Genomic DNA, 17038 nt, shown 5'->3' with positions numbered 1-17038 from the left:
TCTGGCTGGCTCACCTCCTGGCCTAAATAGAGACAGCAGTGGCGTCACACACCAACCTCTCGCTCACCGACACCACCAGCCTCACTGACACGTTGCATGAGTCACTGCCGTCTCTGCCCATGACAGCTACCACCATGCATCATCCTCACCTCCACCTGGTGTTGCCAGATGGCCGTCACCTTGCCAGCCGCTCCACCACATGCTCACCCTCACCACTCGACGAGCTGCTGATGATGTCACCAGACCCGCCTCTGCCAGCAGCCCAAACATGCTCACCCACTTCAGCACAAACGTGGCAATGCTGAAAGCGACCGTGGCACGACACGATCCAACAGTCCCAACTGCCAGTGCAATGAGTGCTACCAATGCCGTAACTCTATCTGCACTGCTGAACTCCCTCATGACAGGGCCGGCCTCAGCTGGTTCCACGAGTGCTCTAGCCCAAATTCCACAAACTACAGAGAATCTTGCTCCTGGCACCCAAATGACAAGGACCACTTGGATTTGGCACATCTGCCTGCTGCTTGGTCTCCCAAAGTCTGTTTGATCATGACACCCATTCTGCTGCGCCATTCCTCATAGGTACCACCTTCAAGTTGTCTATCTTCTTGTGGCAACTTGTACAGGACATTGGCACCTCCTCAGCCATTCTCCTGATGGCAGCAAATAATTCCTCCATTGCTACGTACAGCGTTCTTTGTCATATCCTGGATCTCTAACTGCAACAGGACCTGCCCTGAACCTTCACTGTCACTGATGCCACTGACCCTTTATTGATGAGGAATCCATCGTACACCACCATCTACTCCCTGACATTGCTGGCTGATGCCTCATTGACAACAACACTGGGAGATCAACAAATTGCACCACTCGTTTCCCTGTTCTCTTTTATGTGAAGCAGGTGGCATCTTCCGACCAATACATGACCTCCTGGTGCAATTTCCTGCTTTCACACGCCGATCCAGCATGCCTTGGGAAATCTGCCATTCAACTGTACACTACACTGATACCAGCCCCAGACCATCCATCTTCTGCTAGCCACTTTACCTAGCACTGCATAAACTGAAGATCGCCAAGGCCAAGATTGATAAGCTGCTCACTATTGACATATTGTGTCATTCGAAGAGCCCGCAGACATCCAACTTTACATCACCAAGAAGAAGGATGGCTCCTGGCAGCCATGCGGGGATTACCGGGAGCTAAATGTGCATACTATCTCTGACTGGTACCGGGTGCCATTCTTATGCAGCTACAACAGCGTGCTGGCTGTGGCTACAATCTTCAGCACGATCAACTGCACCAATGCTTTCACCCAGGTTCCTGTCGTACCCAAAGATATTGAGAAGACGCCATTCAGACTCTATGAGAGTCCCTCTATAACCTTTGGCCTCTGTAACACTGCTCAGACATGGCAGCAATTTTATGAAGGCATCCTGTGGGTTTGGCTCTGTTGGTTCACATATCTGGACAATGTACGCTTCTTTCCGGTTACGCCAGAGGAACACAGTGAGCACCTCTCCAGTATTTTTGGACACCTCCAGAAGAACAAAATCATTGTCAACATAGCAAAATGCACGCTCAGTGCCAGTGAGATGGAATTCGTGGGCCATGCCATCTCAGTTGCCAGCTCACGTCCCTTGCCCGCACGTACAACACTGCTTTGTCACTGGACTATGAGTCGCTTACCGCTGCCCAGGAACACGACCTAGAACTCGCCCGACTCTGCATGATGCCGCCTCTGGCCCCCGCTTTCAATGCACGCTGGCTCCTGTCTCCAACAGAAGTATCTGGTGTGACTTATCCAATGGCTCACCATGCCCCTTCCTAGCCACTGTCATCCACAAGGCCGAATTCAACCAAATATACAACCTGGCACACCCCAGTTTATTCGCATCTGCCACTCTGGTAATGCAGCACTTCATGTGGCTAGGTATTCAGAGGGACTGCAGGACCTGGGACTGCACCTGCCTCACCTGTCAGTGCGCCAGTGTCCACCACCATGTACACACCCCCGTCAAGGCTTTCCCAGATGTCAGGCATCACTTCGCCCACATTCATAAGGACATTGTTGACCCCCCCCCCCCCCCCCCACACCTTTATTTGATGGCTGCTACTACCTTTCACCAGGGTGGAAAAGTTCACCCACCGGCCTGAGGCAATGTCAATACCCAATGTTACTGTTGCCATGGCAGCAGCTGCCTTCGTCTCCCACGTGGATTGCAGCTTTGGCTGCCCATGCCACATCACTATGGAATGCGGACACCAATTTATATTAGCCCTTTTACGTGTACTGACAGATCTGTGCAGGGCTGACCTGTACCTGAGATTGAGCTACCACCCAGCTGCCAAAGGCGTGGTAGAACAGCTCCATTGCACCTTGAAGGCCGACCTCGCCTGCCACAACAGGTGGACCGCTGCCCTCCCACTGGTACTTCTCGGTCTCCACATCCCTCCCAAGGCCGGCCTTGAGATGTTCACTGCTGATCTTGTTTAAGGCCAGATGCTTGCTGTCTGGGCAACTTCCTAGAGCCCGTCAACTTGCCCGCAGAATATGTCATTCCTGAGTTTGTCGCTATATTGCAGGAATGCATGGACCACCTGCAACCCACGCTTCCCTAGCGCCATGGCAAACGCAGAACTTGCGTTCAGTGACCTTGTGTCATGCACCCACATCATATTGTGCATCAATGCTCACCCCAGGTCCTGAAATTTGACTCAAGATGTGCACCTTGCATCTACATGATATGTCGACCAACATTTTAATTGATAGGTTGAAGCCTGCCTATACGCTGCTAACCCCACACCACTCATCTCAATTATCATTTACATCAACAACCCTGCAGACACATACGGCCGCTGATGACGTCACACCCTCCGATGACACCAGCAATGGCACCACACCAAAGTTCATGAGATGCCCACCTACACAACAGCCAAAAGCACCGCAGGAAACTCTGATCCAGGTGTCACCAACACAGATGCAGAGGGCACTAAGTTCCTGCTCCTCTACCTCTCCCACAGCCTACCACTGACCCGATGATTTCCCCTCTGCTGCTGTCAACTGCCAGGTACCCCCCCCCCCCCCCCCCAACACCTCATCACAGGCCCCGATGCTTCTGTAAAATGCAGCCACCCTGTCAACACCATCTTGTTTCTACCTGGCAACACTGCTACGCCCTCGCTGCCAGAGTCCCACGCTGTCAACCACACCCTGCATCTGTCCACGATTGTGCGTGCAGCTCTAAACGCAGCCTCAGACGATCCTGGCACAGCAACCCCGCCCAGTGCACCACTGCACGCTGTTGGGTGCTGTGGACCAGCACTACTAACAGCCGGCCACTCTGCACTCCACATGCCCAATGCCTTGACGTGCGGCACATGCCCCCGCAACAGGGCCAGCACCCCCCTGTCACCCCCTCCTTTGATGCCTCACCGCTGGCACGACACGATCCACCACCTTTATCAGCTTTCACCTCACCATGTCAGTCAACACCACACCTCTGCTCTCACAGGGAGGAGGGAGGGGGAAGATGAAGCTGTGTGGTGGTCTTTTGCTGCACAGCTGTCTTACCAGTTCCGTATACTCGCAACTTGCTACAGCCATCTGGTAAGGCAGCGAGTTTCACCCCTCATGCAGTACTTCCATTTGTGGCTGTCGATCTTGCCTTGTGACAGAACACTTCACCACTATGGGCGCTGACTAACGGTTTAGAACAATAGCAGCCCTTAGTGAGTCTTCCGGGGGATGAGTTTCGCATGTCTTTGTCTGTCCCTCGTAGCGTCCACTTCGGATGCTGCTCCACACTCATGCTGTGAAGATCTGGCCACATGGTGATTCACTTGATGCCAGTGCTTTTGCAGTGCTGCATGATGCCTGGCACGCAATCACTGAGGGTATTGTGTTTTCGTGTCATGCTCTTGTGCAGACTACAAATTTTGCCTCGTGTTTAAGTGCAGAAATATGATATGATGAACACTGGGACGGGCAACGGTTTCTCTGACTCTGCCGTTTCTATCATGCCATGCTGGGCTAGTGAATTCACATGTCAAATGAGTGACTGATTTACATTTTTGAATCTGAGGCTGTTTGTGTTACTCCGGCCATGTACACTTCTGTCCTTTACATGTTTGTAACTTCACACATTACTTAGTTCAATAAAGTACAGAATCTTTCTTACCATGTTATTTGTTTCAGCAAAGTAAGGAACCTTCCTACAACTTCTTGAGGTCCACAGATGGCCAAAATTGAAGAATGAAGAGGAAGTAGGAAGAGGAGGAGGAGGAGGAGGAGGAGGAGGAGGAGGAACATAAGTATTTGTATTTAGAAAAAGGTTATGATGAAGTTGACTGGAATACTTCATATAATTACAGGGCTGTCAAGGTTAAAACACTGGAAACAAATGGTTATCTAAAACTTCTACAACAACAGGACTGTTGCTCTAAGAGTCAGAGGGCATGAAAGTAGGCAATAATTCCGAAGGGAGTGAGAGGAGGTTACTTTTCCTCTAGCACTAACAGTTTCCACATTGCAGGGGACAGAAAAATTGATGATTGTTAAGAATAGTGTTTTACTGCTATAAAGTTCTTTTTTTTTTTTTTTTTTTGTGGTTTTAGGGCGCACAACTTCAACGGTCATTAGTGCCCAGACTACGTTAGGAATGCACCGCGAGTCACAAGTTTAAAACAGCAACGAAAAAGAAAACACGATAAAAGACAGACTGACAGGCATAGGATTAAAAAAAGAAAACAGTATAATCAAATGTCCTTAGAGAGGGTTGTCAAATTGATAAAATGAAGAACGCGAGCAGCTGCTCGTGGATCATCCGCTAAAATGGCTTCTAGAGTACATGGCAGGCCAAGATCAAGACGCAGTGTGTTAAAATCCGGACAGGACGTTAAAATGTGGCGGACCGTCAGCAATTGCCCCCATGGGCAGAACGGCGCCGGCGCAGCCGTCAGCAGATGGCGATGGCTGAACCGGCAGTGTCCAATTCGTAACCGGGCCAAAACTACCTCCTCCCGCCGAGAAGGGCGGGAGGAGGACGTCCAAGCCACAGGAAGAGATTTCAAGGCCCAAAGCTTGTTGTCTGTAAGTGCAGCCCAATCGGCATGCCACAGTGATAAAATGCGCCGACAAATGACCCTGCTACAATCTGACGAAGGGACACAACAAGAAGCTGTCCGAGGCTGGAGGACCGCAGCCTCGGCCGCGGCATCTGCAGCTTCGTTCCAAGGGATACCGACATGGCCAGGAACCCACATAAAGCTAACCGGAGAACCGACGTCCACCAGCTGCTGAAGAGAGCATTGGATCCGGTGCACGAAAGGGTGAACCGGGTATGGATCACTGAGGCTCTGGATAGCGCTCAGGGAATCGGAGCAGATGACATATGCAGAATGTCGGTGGCGGCAGATGTAAAGAACAGCCTGGTAGAGGGCAAAGAGCTCAGCTGTGAAGACCAAACAATGGCCATGGAGCCCATTATTTGAAACTTTGTGCCCCGACAATAAAAGAACACCCGACCCCGTCATTGGTCTTAGAGCCATCTGTATAAATGAAGGTCATATTAATGAACTTCGAACGAAGTTCGACAAAACGGGAGTGATAGACTTAACCGGGGGTAACCTCCTTCGGGAGCGAGCAGATGTCAAGGTGGACGCGAACCTGAGCCTGGAGCCAAGGTGGCGTGTGGCTCTCACCCACTCGAAAGGTTGCAGGGAGTGAAAAATTAAGGTGTTGAAGGAGGCGACGAAAGCGAACTCCAGGGGGTAGCAGGGCAGAGACATACAACCCGTATTGACGGTCGAGAGAGTCATCAAAAAAGGAACGATAAGACGGGTGGTCGGGCATTGCCAGTAGCCGACAGGCATACCGACAAAGCAGTATATCGCGCCAGTAGGTGAGTGGCAACTCACCAGCGTCAGCATGAAGACTCTCGACGGGACTAGTATAAAACGCTCCGATCGCAAGTCGTAAACCCCAATGTTGTATGGAGTTGAGGCGGCGTAAGATGGATGGCTGTGCAGAGGAGTATACCAAGCTCCCATAATCCAGCTTGGAGCGGACGATCGACCGATATAGGCGAAGTAGGATGGTTCGATCCGCTCCCCACGACATACCACTGAGAACACGGAGGACATTTAGAGAACGGGTACAACGAGCAGCCAAATATGACACATGTGGAGACCAACTAAGTTCCCTGTCAAATGTAAGACCTAAAAATTTTGTTGTCTCCACGAATGGGAGAGCAACGGGACCGAGTCGTAAGGACGGTGGGAGAAACTCTTTGTAGCACCAGAAGTTAATACAGACCGTCTTCTCGGCAGAAAAACGGAAGCCATTGGCGACACTCCAGGAGTAAAGACGGTCAAGAGAACGCTGAAGACAGCGCTCCAGGAAACACGTACGCTGCGCGCTGCAATAGATGGTAAAATCGTCCACGAAAAGGGAGCCGGATACATCAGCTGGGAGGCAATCCATTATTGGATTGATCACTATGGCGAAGAGAGCGACGCTCAAAACTGAGCCCTGTGGCACCCCATTCTCCTGGCGAAAGGTGTCTGACAGGACAGAACCCACACGTACCCTGAACTGTCGATCCATTAAAAAGGAACGAATAAAAAGAGGGAGGCGACCGCGAAGGCCCCATATATGCATGGTGCGGAGAATGCCCGCCATCCAACAGGTGTCGTAAGCCTTCTCCAAATCAAAGAACACAGCCGCGGTCTGGCGCTTCCGCAAGAAGTTATTCATAATGAAGGTCGACAAGGTAACCAGATGGTCAACAGCAGAGCGGCGCCTACGAAATCCACATTGTACATTGGTAAGTAGGTGTCGAGACTCGAGCAGCCAAACCAATCGAGAGTTAACCATTTGCTCCATCACTTTACAGACACAGCTGGTAAGCGAGATGGGTCGATAACTGGAAGGCAAGTGCTTGTCCTTCCCCGGCTTAGGAATCGGGACAACAATAGACTCAGGCCAGCATGCGGGAACATGTCCCTCAATCCAGATGCGATTATAAGTACGAAGAAGAAAACCTATACCCGCAGGAGAAAGGTTCTTCAGTATCTGAATATGAATAGAATCAGGCCCTGGATCAGAGGACCACGATCAGCCAAGTGCGTTTTCGAGTTCCTGCATGGTGAATGGGGCATTATAACTTTCACGATTCGAAGAGCGGAAGTTAGGTGGCCTAGCCTCCTCTGCCTGTTTGCGGGGGAGGAAGGCAGGGTGGTAATGAGCGGAGCTTGAAACCTCTGCGAAAAAGTGGCCGAAGGCATTGGAGACAGCCTCAGGGGCCACAAGGACGTCATTCGCGACCGTCAAGCCAGAAACTGGTGAGTGGACCTTAGTGCCAGATAGCCGGCGCAGGCTACCCCAGACAACAGAAGAAGGAGTAAAACTGTTGAAGGTGCTTGTGAAAGCAGCCCAGCTGACTTTCTTGCTTTCTTTAATAATACGACGACACTGTGCACGTAATCATTTATAATTGATACAATTCGCCACTGTAGGGTGGCGTTTAAAGGTGCGTAAAGCACGTCTACGAGCACGTAAAGCGTCTCTACATGCTGCGGTCCACCAGGGGACCGGTACGCGACGTGGAGAAGAAGTAGGGTGAGGGATGGAATATTCAGCAGCAGTGAGAATGACTTCCGTGAGGTGTGCGACCTGACGATCGCAGCTTGTGAAGGTTTGATCCTGAAAGGTCGCCCTGGAAGAGAAGAGCCCCCAGTCTGCTTTGGAGATGGTCCAACTAGATGAGCACGGAGAGGGGGTATGCTGCAGGAGATGGATAACACACGGGAAGTGGTCGCTCGAATATGTATCAGAAAGTGCATACCACTCAAACCGGTGTGCAAGTTGGGGAGTACATATAGAGAGCTCTAAATGGGAATAGGTGTGAGATGTGTCCGAAAGAAAAGTAGGGGCGCCAGTATTGAGGCAGACAAGATTGAGATGGTTGAAAAGGTCTGCTAACAGGGAGCCCCTCGGGCAGGATGCTGGAGAGCCCCAAAGGGGATGGTGGGCATTGAAGTCACCAGTTAACAAAAATGGTGCAGGTAGCTGAGCAAGTTGCATCATGTCTGCCCTGGTAACGGCAGACGACGATGAAGTGTAAACGGTACAAATGGAAAATGTAAAAGTGGGGAGAGTAATGCGGATGGCAACTGCCTGCAGGCCGGTGTGCAACGTGATGGGATCATAGTAAATATCATCCCGGACCAGCAACATAACCCCTCGATGAGCCAGGATACCTACCACAGGTGGTAGGTCAAAACGCACAGAGGTGTAGTGTGCCAAGGCAATTTGATCGCATGGGCGTAGCTTCGTTTCCTGGAGGGCTACGACGAGCGGACGGTGCAAGCGGAGCAGCAACTTCAAGTCCTCTCCGTTGGAGCGAATGCTGCGAATATTCCAGTGAATAAGTGCCATCGTAAGAAGAAAAGGAAGATGAAAGAAGGGGTCACCTCAAAGGCCGCTGAGGGCCTGGCTTCGAGCGAGCACTGCCACCGCTATCAGTAGGCGGACAGTCATCGTCCATTGGGTCCATAGGTTCATCGGCCATCTTGGGAAGATGGCCGGGAGGGGGAGCTTCCTCCGCCGGTGAACGGCCAGATGTTCAGCGACCAGCGGTGCAGCCAGGCGAAACGGATGACGGCCTGGGGCGGCAACCGCTGGGTGGCGCAGGAGAAGAAATGCGCCGTGGCGGAGAAGGAGAATTGTGCTTCCTATGAGCCTTCTTGGAAGGTCGTTTGGTGGAAGTACTGGTCGAAGGCTGGGAGGTCGAGGTACGTAGGAAGTCTGCACGGGATGGTTCCTTCTTGAAGGCCCGTGCATCTGACTTCGGGGTCTTCGTCTTAGCAGAAGCTGATGAAGGGGCTGGTGTCTGTGGGGTGATGGGAGGAAGAGGAGACGTCGACCGCGCGATCTTAACACTGGCCGAACGGACGACCATGGTGCTGAAGGTCAGATCGCATGTCTGGGTTGCCACCTCCCTGGTAGTCTGAGGAGAGGCGAGGACAGTACTGTATTTCCCCGCTGGGAGCAGCGTGGGCTTCCTACTAGCCAATAGCTTGCGAGCGGCCAAGGTGGACACTTTCTCTTTGACCCGAATTTCTTGGATACAGCGTTCTTCCTTATAGACAGGACAGTCACGGGAGGATGCGGCATGGTCACCCTGACAGTTCACACAACGAGGAGACGGAGGTGGACAGTCACTCTCATGGGCATCCCTGCCACAAGTGACACATTTAGCCGCATTGGAACAAGACTGTCGAGTGTGATTGAAACGCTGACACTGGTAGCAGCGCGTAGGTGTCGGGACATAGGTACAAACAGAAATAACCTCGTAGCCCGCCTTGATGCGCGATGGCAGCTTAACACTATCAAAGGTCAAGAAAAGTGTCCGGGTCGGTACAAAGTCATTGTTGACCTTTTTCATGACCCTATGGACAGCCGTCACGCCCTGCTCCGCGAGGAAAGATTGAATCTCCTCGTCAGTCAATCCGTCGAGGGATCTAGTATAGACCACACCACGAGACGAATTCAAAGTTCGGTGAGCCTCCACCCGGACAGGGAACGTGTACAGGAGTGTGGCTCGAAGCAGTTTTTGTGCCTGAAAGGCGCTCTCAGTTTCTAGTAATAAGGTACTGTTACGCAACCTGGTACAAGATTTGACAGATCCGGCTATGGCATCTACGCCCTTCTGGATAACGAAAGGGTTGACAGAGGAAAAATCCTTTCCGTCCTCAGATCGAGAAACGACGAGGAATTGTGGGGCAGGCGGTAGTACTTTGGTCACTGGTGGCTGGTCAAGTTTCCGTTTTTGGGCAGAAGTCGAGAGAGATGGAGTGAAATCCATTGCAGAGGAACCCCCACGATTGCCAGCGTCTCCGATGGCGCGCTCCTTCCTTGTGGGGACCCTCTCAGAGGACACTCCCGCCTTAGGTGAATGTTTACACCTCAGGTCACACCTCCCGAGAAACAGACGGAGGGACCAATCGGCATGGTCAGAAGGTATCATGCTCAGGCAATCACCCCTCCCTGGGCCTGGCCTTTACCAGGGGGTACGTGCGTGCCTTACATGTCTACCCAGGGCGGAGAATTACGCGTTACCCCGTCACCGGCTACGCGCGCTAACGCGTGGGTCGGCCTTCAGGCGCGCACAGGGAGGAAGGAAGAAGGGGAAAAAGAAGAGAGAGGGAGAGAGAGAGGACAGACTGTCTCAAACGCCGAGGCGGAGACCAGAGAAGGCAAGGAGAAGAAGGCAATGAGAAGGCAAGGAGAAGAAGGCAAGGAGAAGAAGACAAGGGAAAGAGTAAGGAAGACAGTGAGGTGGAGAAGAGCAAAGAAAGGAACCAACCAAAGGAAGGAAGAAACGAGAAGTGAAAAAGCAAAATGACCGCAAATAGAGGTCGTGGAACCGTCCGTCTCCGGACGCAGGCGCTAACTATCCCCTTGAGGGGGAGGGACTCCTTTTAGTCGCCTCTTACGACAGGCAGGAATACCTCGGGCCTATTCTAATCCCCGGACCCGCAGGGGGGTGCTATAAAGTTAATGTTTATTGATAAATAAAGTTGGTTAAGAACAAATATTAAGTGTTCCTACACATAAAACTGCAATACCACCATATAGGGTAAACCAGATTCAAGGAGCATAACAGGGTCAAAGAGGGTAGGGTGAGGGCACGGAGACTAGAAGTTTGAGGGAAAGCAGTTTGCCGGATTGTGATTGTGCCCTTCCATTCTTTGTAGGTCTGTGAATTGGAGACTGAGAAGAGAAGTCCCTGCTCTCTCCATCCCACTATGCCATAAAAAGCCTCAACATCGTGATTCTCAAAGTTATACCAAACCTCCTGCAGCTTGCCTTGTGAAACACTGGTGACACAGAGCACAGACACTGCCAGGGGGTGTTTATTTTCCACAATGTGTGTTAATACTACACTGAAGGCGGATATGAGTTAGTAATAATACTAGGATAAGAAAAGCATATGGACAGATTCCACATAAAGCTCTGCATGCTGTTCTACACTGCTAGAGGGGACATTGACTCTTAGTCATCATGTACAGCAGTTGTAGCATTCTTGTGGGAAACCACGAGCACTGCTAACTTTTCAGTTTACACACTGACTACACCTCTCCAGCAATTCTTGTCCAGTACTCTTGTGCAGGTAGACAAAATAACTTTACTGAGGTGGTGTTTATATTGTGGAGTTATTTTCAGTTTGTTAAGGGAGCACTTATTTGCAATAGTTAAGTGAGCTTTTATGTGAAATACTTCCCTATGAACAATGACTGAGAAGAGCTTAATTTGTAAGTGTGATGTTGTCAATGATTTGTGCAGTGTCAGTGGCAAAAAGACTGGATTGACAAATGTTGCATCTTGCTGCTGTTTGTCATTCATAACATATTGTAATCACTTGACTGTCAATTACTGAATAACCAGAAAGTTACTGCACTTTGCTCATCATTAATTGTGTTACTAGTGGACTGCCTAAACATCTTACATTCAGGGATCGCTGGCACTTGTAGAGTGGGCAGCACTTAATGGAGCCACTAACCACACATTCACAGTGTATCTTGCAAGGGGATGTCAGTATGTATGATGGAATAGGAATGATCATGTTCAGATCAAGCACAGTAGTATGCTGTTAATCCATTGCTTGACTTATGTTGAAATATCTCAAGTTTATAAGACCTAGGTGGCCTACCTCTGTTACAGAGAGAGAGTGAATTTAGACCTCTGGGCCTCTTCAGATGTAGGGAGAACTGAGGCTGATGTGACACATTTGATATCCTCATGCTGCGAGGAGTATTCCAGCTATTGATAGCGAAGATGATGAAATTGACGTAAAAAATACACATTGCCCGCACGTTATGCTTGGGGTAGCCCCTTCAGTGTGTATCACATAATACCTCAGTTAACAACCGTGAATAAGTACTCACTCAATAAGCTGAAAATAATTGCACTAATAAATGGTTCAAATGGCTTCAAGCACTATGGGACGAAACATCTGAGGTCATCTGTCCCCTAGACTTAGAACTACTTAAACCTAACTAACCTAAGGACATTACACACATCCATGCCCAAGGCAGGATTCGAACCTGCAACTGTAGCAGCAGTGCGATTCCGGACTGAAGTGCCTAGAACCCCTTGGCCGCAGCGGCTGGTGCAAATAAATGTGAGCTATGAGAATATATGAAAAGGATAGTTGTTACTCGCCATAAAGTGGAGAGGTTGAGTCGGAGATAGGCAGCAAGTAAGCTTTTGGTCAAAAAGTTCTTCTTCAAAAGAAACACACACACACACACACACACACACACACACACACACACACACACACACACAAGACCACAGTCTCTGGCTGCTGAGGACAGATTCAGCAATGGTAGCAACTATCCTTTTCATAATGTTGTCGTTATTCCATTATTGTTATTTTTCATTGTTTGATTGAGCTAAGAGAAGTTATTTTGTCTACTCACATGAGAGAACTGGGCACAAAATTCTGGGGAGATACAGCATTTCTGTAAACTGAAAAGCAAGCAGCACTCATGATGGTGAAAGTTGCTTTCCCCAGAAGAACACTAGAGTTGCTGTAAAGGATGACTAAGAATCCATTTCCCTCTAGCACTATAGAAGAGTGTGCAGAGTTTTAGGTACATTCTGTCCATACACTTTTCTTGCATTAGCATTATTATTAACTTATACCTGTATTCCACATAGTGTTAACACATACTGTGGAAAACAAATGACCCCACGCATGTCTGCACACTGAGTGCCAGTAATTCATAAGGCAAGCAGTGCATGGGTCAATATAACTTTGTGAAACATCATCTAGTTGCATTTTGTATTGCAGTGCAGTAGAGAGGGTGGGAAATCCCCTGCCCATTCTTCACTTTAGAGTCCTATGAAGCAGGGTAGTTCACAACAACAGCCGGGGACCTATCTTCCCTCACAATTCGACTCCACATAATGTTCTAGCCTGTTAAACAAGCTATCCCTTAAAATGATTCTATTGCACTATGTTCTTAAACAACTTTATTTAACAGGAAACATTAATTTTATGCCATCAAAACTATTTTTAATAATCTGATATGCAGGTACCATTAGTCCTGGAGAGAAAAAAAGGAATAGGATCTTTTTTTTGTGAGAAATTTAATGTTGTTTAATTTTGCACTGGGAAACATTTTGAGTTACTCAAGAAAAACTTCTCAAGAAAAACTTCAGAAAGTGCCTTAAAAGCCCCCCCCCCCCTCCCCCCTCCCTATCACCATGGTAACACCCCAGCAGTTGGGCTTTTTAGCAAGTTGTTTATGACATTCCTTCCTACACAAAACTTTTCCCTTAATTTTCCTTCATCCGCTAGACTGTTAACGGTGATGCATGAGATGGGGATATATCCTATTATAAAGCCGTACCCCCACAGAGTTTAATCATTTCACACAATTGGACCAGTTATGAAGAGAGAACTAACTAGCTTTCCCTGTACAGTCTGGACTACAGATAACGTTTATAATGAGAAAACTGTAGGCCTTTGGACTCCTCAGCTCTCCGCTTAGCGTGACATTACAGCTCTGTATCTGTCTCACAGTTAAAAATGGTCAGTCCTACATGACAAACTAAAACTCTGGCCATACGATGCTCATTCAACACGATTTGAGGTGACATTGTGTTTTACATCAATATTAAAACTGTCACTGTCACACAGTGAAGAATCCACCAGCATTTCACCAGAAATGCCTCCATAACACTTAAGTTACAGTTTTGTGTGGTATTCTGATTTCAGGAATTGTATTTAATAATAATAATAATAATAATAATAATAATAACAATAATATGGAGCTACAGTAACAGTAACTGCCAAGTGCAATGTCAATCAACATGAAAGAAATGTTCCAAAAAGATGGAACCATAGCCCAAAGTATTAGGACTGCCATACATATTATTGATCACAGGTTTTCCCTTAACATAACCTAAAGCTTAGCAATGTTCCTTGACCCTAACGCTCATCACAGCTATCTTGTCAGTTATTTCTTCTTGGAGCAAACACCTGAGATCTGAGGTCGACATTCTCAAACCTCTTACAACAGATGGCCTTAAAGCTACCATTAATGGAAAAATTACAGCTGTGCCACAACAAATGTAGTTAAGCACAATGCAGAACCTTGAAGACAGGTTCCTGGCATGTGTTCAAAAAGAAACACTACTGCCATGACGATCTTCCACAATTATATAGTAATGACACAGCAGTGTTTTTTACTGACTTTTGTTGCAAGCGTAAAACATATATGCACACACATGCATGTGCCCACATCCACATGCTGCCCCTCCCCCCCCTCCTCCCGCAGACACACACTACTCACATAAGAATAAGATAGCAACTTGAGGAAATACTTACCAGAAAGAGAGAGAGTAGTCACCAACAAAGGTTTCACTCTCCCGAACTAAGAAAGTGCCATCTCCCAAATGACTGTAATCTTTTAGTAATGTCTCTGCTTCTGTTCTGCCACTCGCCAGTTTTCCATGGAACCATTTTTCACTGAAGTGCAGGTCATCATTTGGAATGCCCTATACCAACATGTATTGACTTAGTACTAATAACATTATTAAATAAGATACTATAATATATTTTAAACTAGTACACATTTAAAAGTTATTGGTTCCTATTTTCTTCTACTCACAGTTCCTCTAAAGAATTTAAATAAAAAGATTGCCAGGACAATAGTGTGTTGTTCTCTCTCTGACACATAAAACAGCATTGTGTCACTACGGGGATTTCACAATTCCTCTGCGTATGGTCAAAGTAAGTGGCACACAGATATGATTCCCACTGCACAACACATCCACAACAGATTTATGTATATCCCATTTATGTTGAGTGGTTTTTCTCCCATAATACAATTTATTCTGCTACCACCATACATGTGAATCAATAGTAATTATTCATTTGATGTGGCAATTCTTTTCAGTAGTTCTATGGTCCAATCACAATATTTTCAATCCTATTTCAATTATAAATTAAAAACATCAGGATAAAAAGAGTGATCTTTATGTAGGTCCCTCTGTAACATATTGCAGTGTATGGTGTGATCTCAAACACTGTGCCCATCCCAGCACTGTGCTATATGGACTGCTGCAACACAGGTTGTTATTTGGTTTAAGTCATAAAAATAATTACATTATATTCTTCTTGTAGTTGGCACTGGATCTTATGTGCAACTAAACATGATATTTCACCAGTCCACTTGGGCTCCATGTCTGGATGGAAATTTTCCATCTTTTAATAAATATAAGACATAACTGCTGACAAACATAAAATAGTGATGATGCTTTTGTTTTGTGTGTGTGTGTGTGTGTGTGTGTGTGTGTGTGTGTGTGTGTGTGTGTTAGCAGTACCAAACATTTTGCCCCCTGAAGGTAAGTAATGCCCCATAATTCTGCCTCATATCTACTAGTTCTCTTGAGTAAATTTTCCTTTGGTATAACTGTCCATTATCTCACTGAGCTGATGGTGCACCAGATTGGTAAAAGGCCTCACTGTTTCTTTAATCACTGCCTCATTCAATTTCAATTCAATTTCAATTTTTTTCTTTGCTTTCTTCTTACCTGCAAGATTTTTTGTTCCATGGACAAGTACATTTAATAAGTTATTGTTACTTTTTCAATGTCTGTATAGTTATTATTCTCTAAGACACTACACCCCTGGGTTTCCTTCACTGTCAGCAAAACATATTTGCAACGAAATCATAAAATGGAGCCTTTTGTATACTCAAACATCCAAAACCAGCATACAAGCCCATGACCTAATTTCCATGACATACTCGTTAGAGTGGGCGAAAAACAAACTGTAAGTACAAATACTTTAAAAATATATCACTGAGTTCAAAAGCAAGTGATATCCTGGGGAAATGATATAGTCCATGGATTAATTGGTACTATACAATGACTATGCTTCCCCAGACTGGAAAGGTGAAAAGAAAACCTTAAACTCAGCTAGCAAATGAACTAAAATGGGTGATGAATCTCAGAGATGACACATATCAGCTATACAAATGGTGCCACATCCCAAAAAATTATATATATATAGCCAACCAATAGATGCAGAACAGAGACAATCAATTAATGCTAAATTCAGATGTGTTCAGACATTAAGTGACAACTCATACAGACCAGTTGGTTTGTGGAAAAATTAGCAAGGTTTAGGTACAGACAAAGCAAAATTTGCAGTTAATCTCACAACTCCTGTTAAGAAACTTAACCGGTACTTTATTTTATAACTAGTAGCATTGATTAAACAAAAATAAAACTTACTAATTATTCCATGGGCGAAAATGACTACAGCAACAATTTTCTAACTCAAACACGTTACTGACAATACCATCAAAAAAATCCAGTATGCCCATCAAATCAGCATTTACCAAATACAATGACTTTGCAGTACACTTATAAATTACAGTCCACGATCGGCTTCATGACTACTTAGAAATGAATAATGCACTAGGTACCAAGTTGGCTTCCGCAAACACTGTAATACAACATCTACTTAAATAAATGTGACTGATAACTTGAAGTTAGACAAGGCCACTAGCATGTGGTTTCTATATTTCAGAAAAGCCTTTAATTCCCCTGACTGACATTTTACATGCTACATTTAGCAGCCTAAAATTTTCCCCAAGTCTAATATAAAAGCTTTTCTCACACCTGATGTTCCACCAACAAAAGGATAATGTTTGAAGCCACAATACTAACACTGGAGACATGTAGTATCAGGAGCCCCAATGTTCAGTATTTGGCCAGATACTCTTCGCACTGTATTCCACCAAAGACATTTGATCAGATCTGTTGCACTGTAAATACTACATGTATGCTGATGACTTTTAGTTACACTTACACACACAACCAAGTAACATGAGGACAGCTATCAAGAATGTCAATGCTGACTTGTGTACGTTTTTACAACAGACATAGAAGACTGAGTTAATACTTCAACTATTCAAAACCAAAGCAATCTAGATTGGTCGTTCTAGCCTTATT

The 17038-nt window shown here is 46.8% G+C and overlaps 1 protein-coding gene across 2 annotated transcripts in view; it reads right to left on the bottom strand.

Annotated features, from left to right (window-relative positions):
* The window catches only part of LOC126480771 (1-phosphatidylinositol 4,5-bisphosphate phosphodiesterase gamma-1), a 248439-nt gene that overhangs the window by 143828 nt on the left and 87573 nt on the right, over positions 1-17038 (bottom strand). For both annotated transcript variants that reach the window (XM_050104071.1, XM_050104070.1), the window contains exon 10: positions 14403-14572. In XM_050104071.1, the coding sequence (XP_049960028.1) occupies positions 14403-14572 (170 nt within the window). The remainder of the gene's footprint in view (positions 1-14402; positions 14573-17038) is intronic.

Source organism: Schistocerca serialis, chromosome 5, assembly GCF_023864345.2.
Source record: "Schistocerca serialis cubense isolate TAMUIC-IGC-003099 chromosome 5, iqSchSeri2.2, whole genome shotgun sequence".
NCBI classification, from domain to species: domain Eukaryota; kingdom Metazoa; phylum Arthropoda; class Insecta; order Orthoptera; family Acrididae; genus Schistocerca; species Schistocerca serialis.
This window is presented reverse-complemented; position numbering and strand designations above follow the sequence as displayed.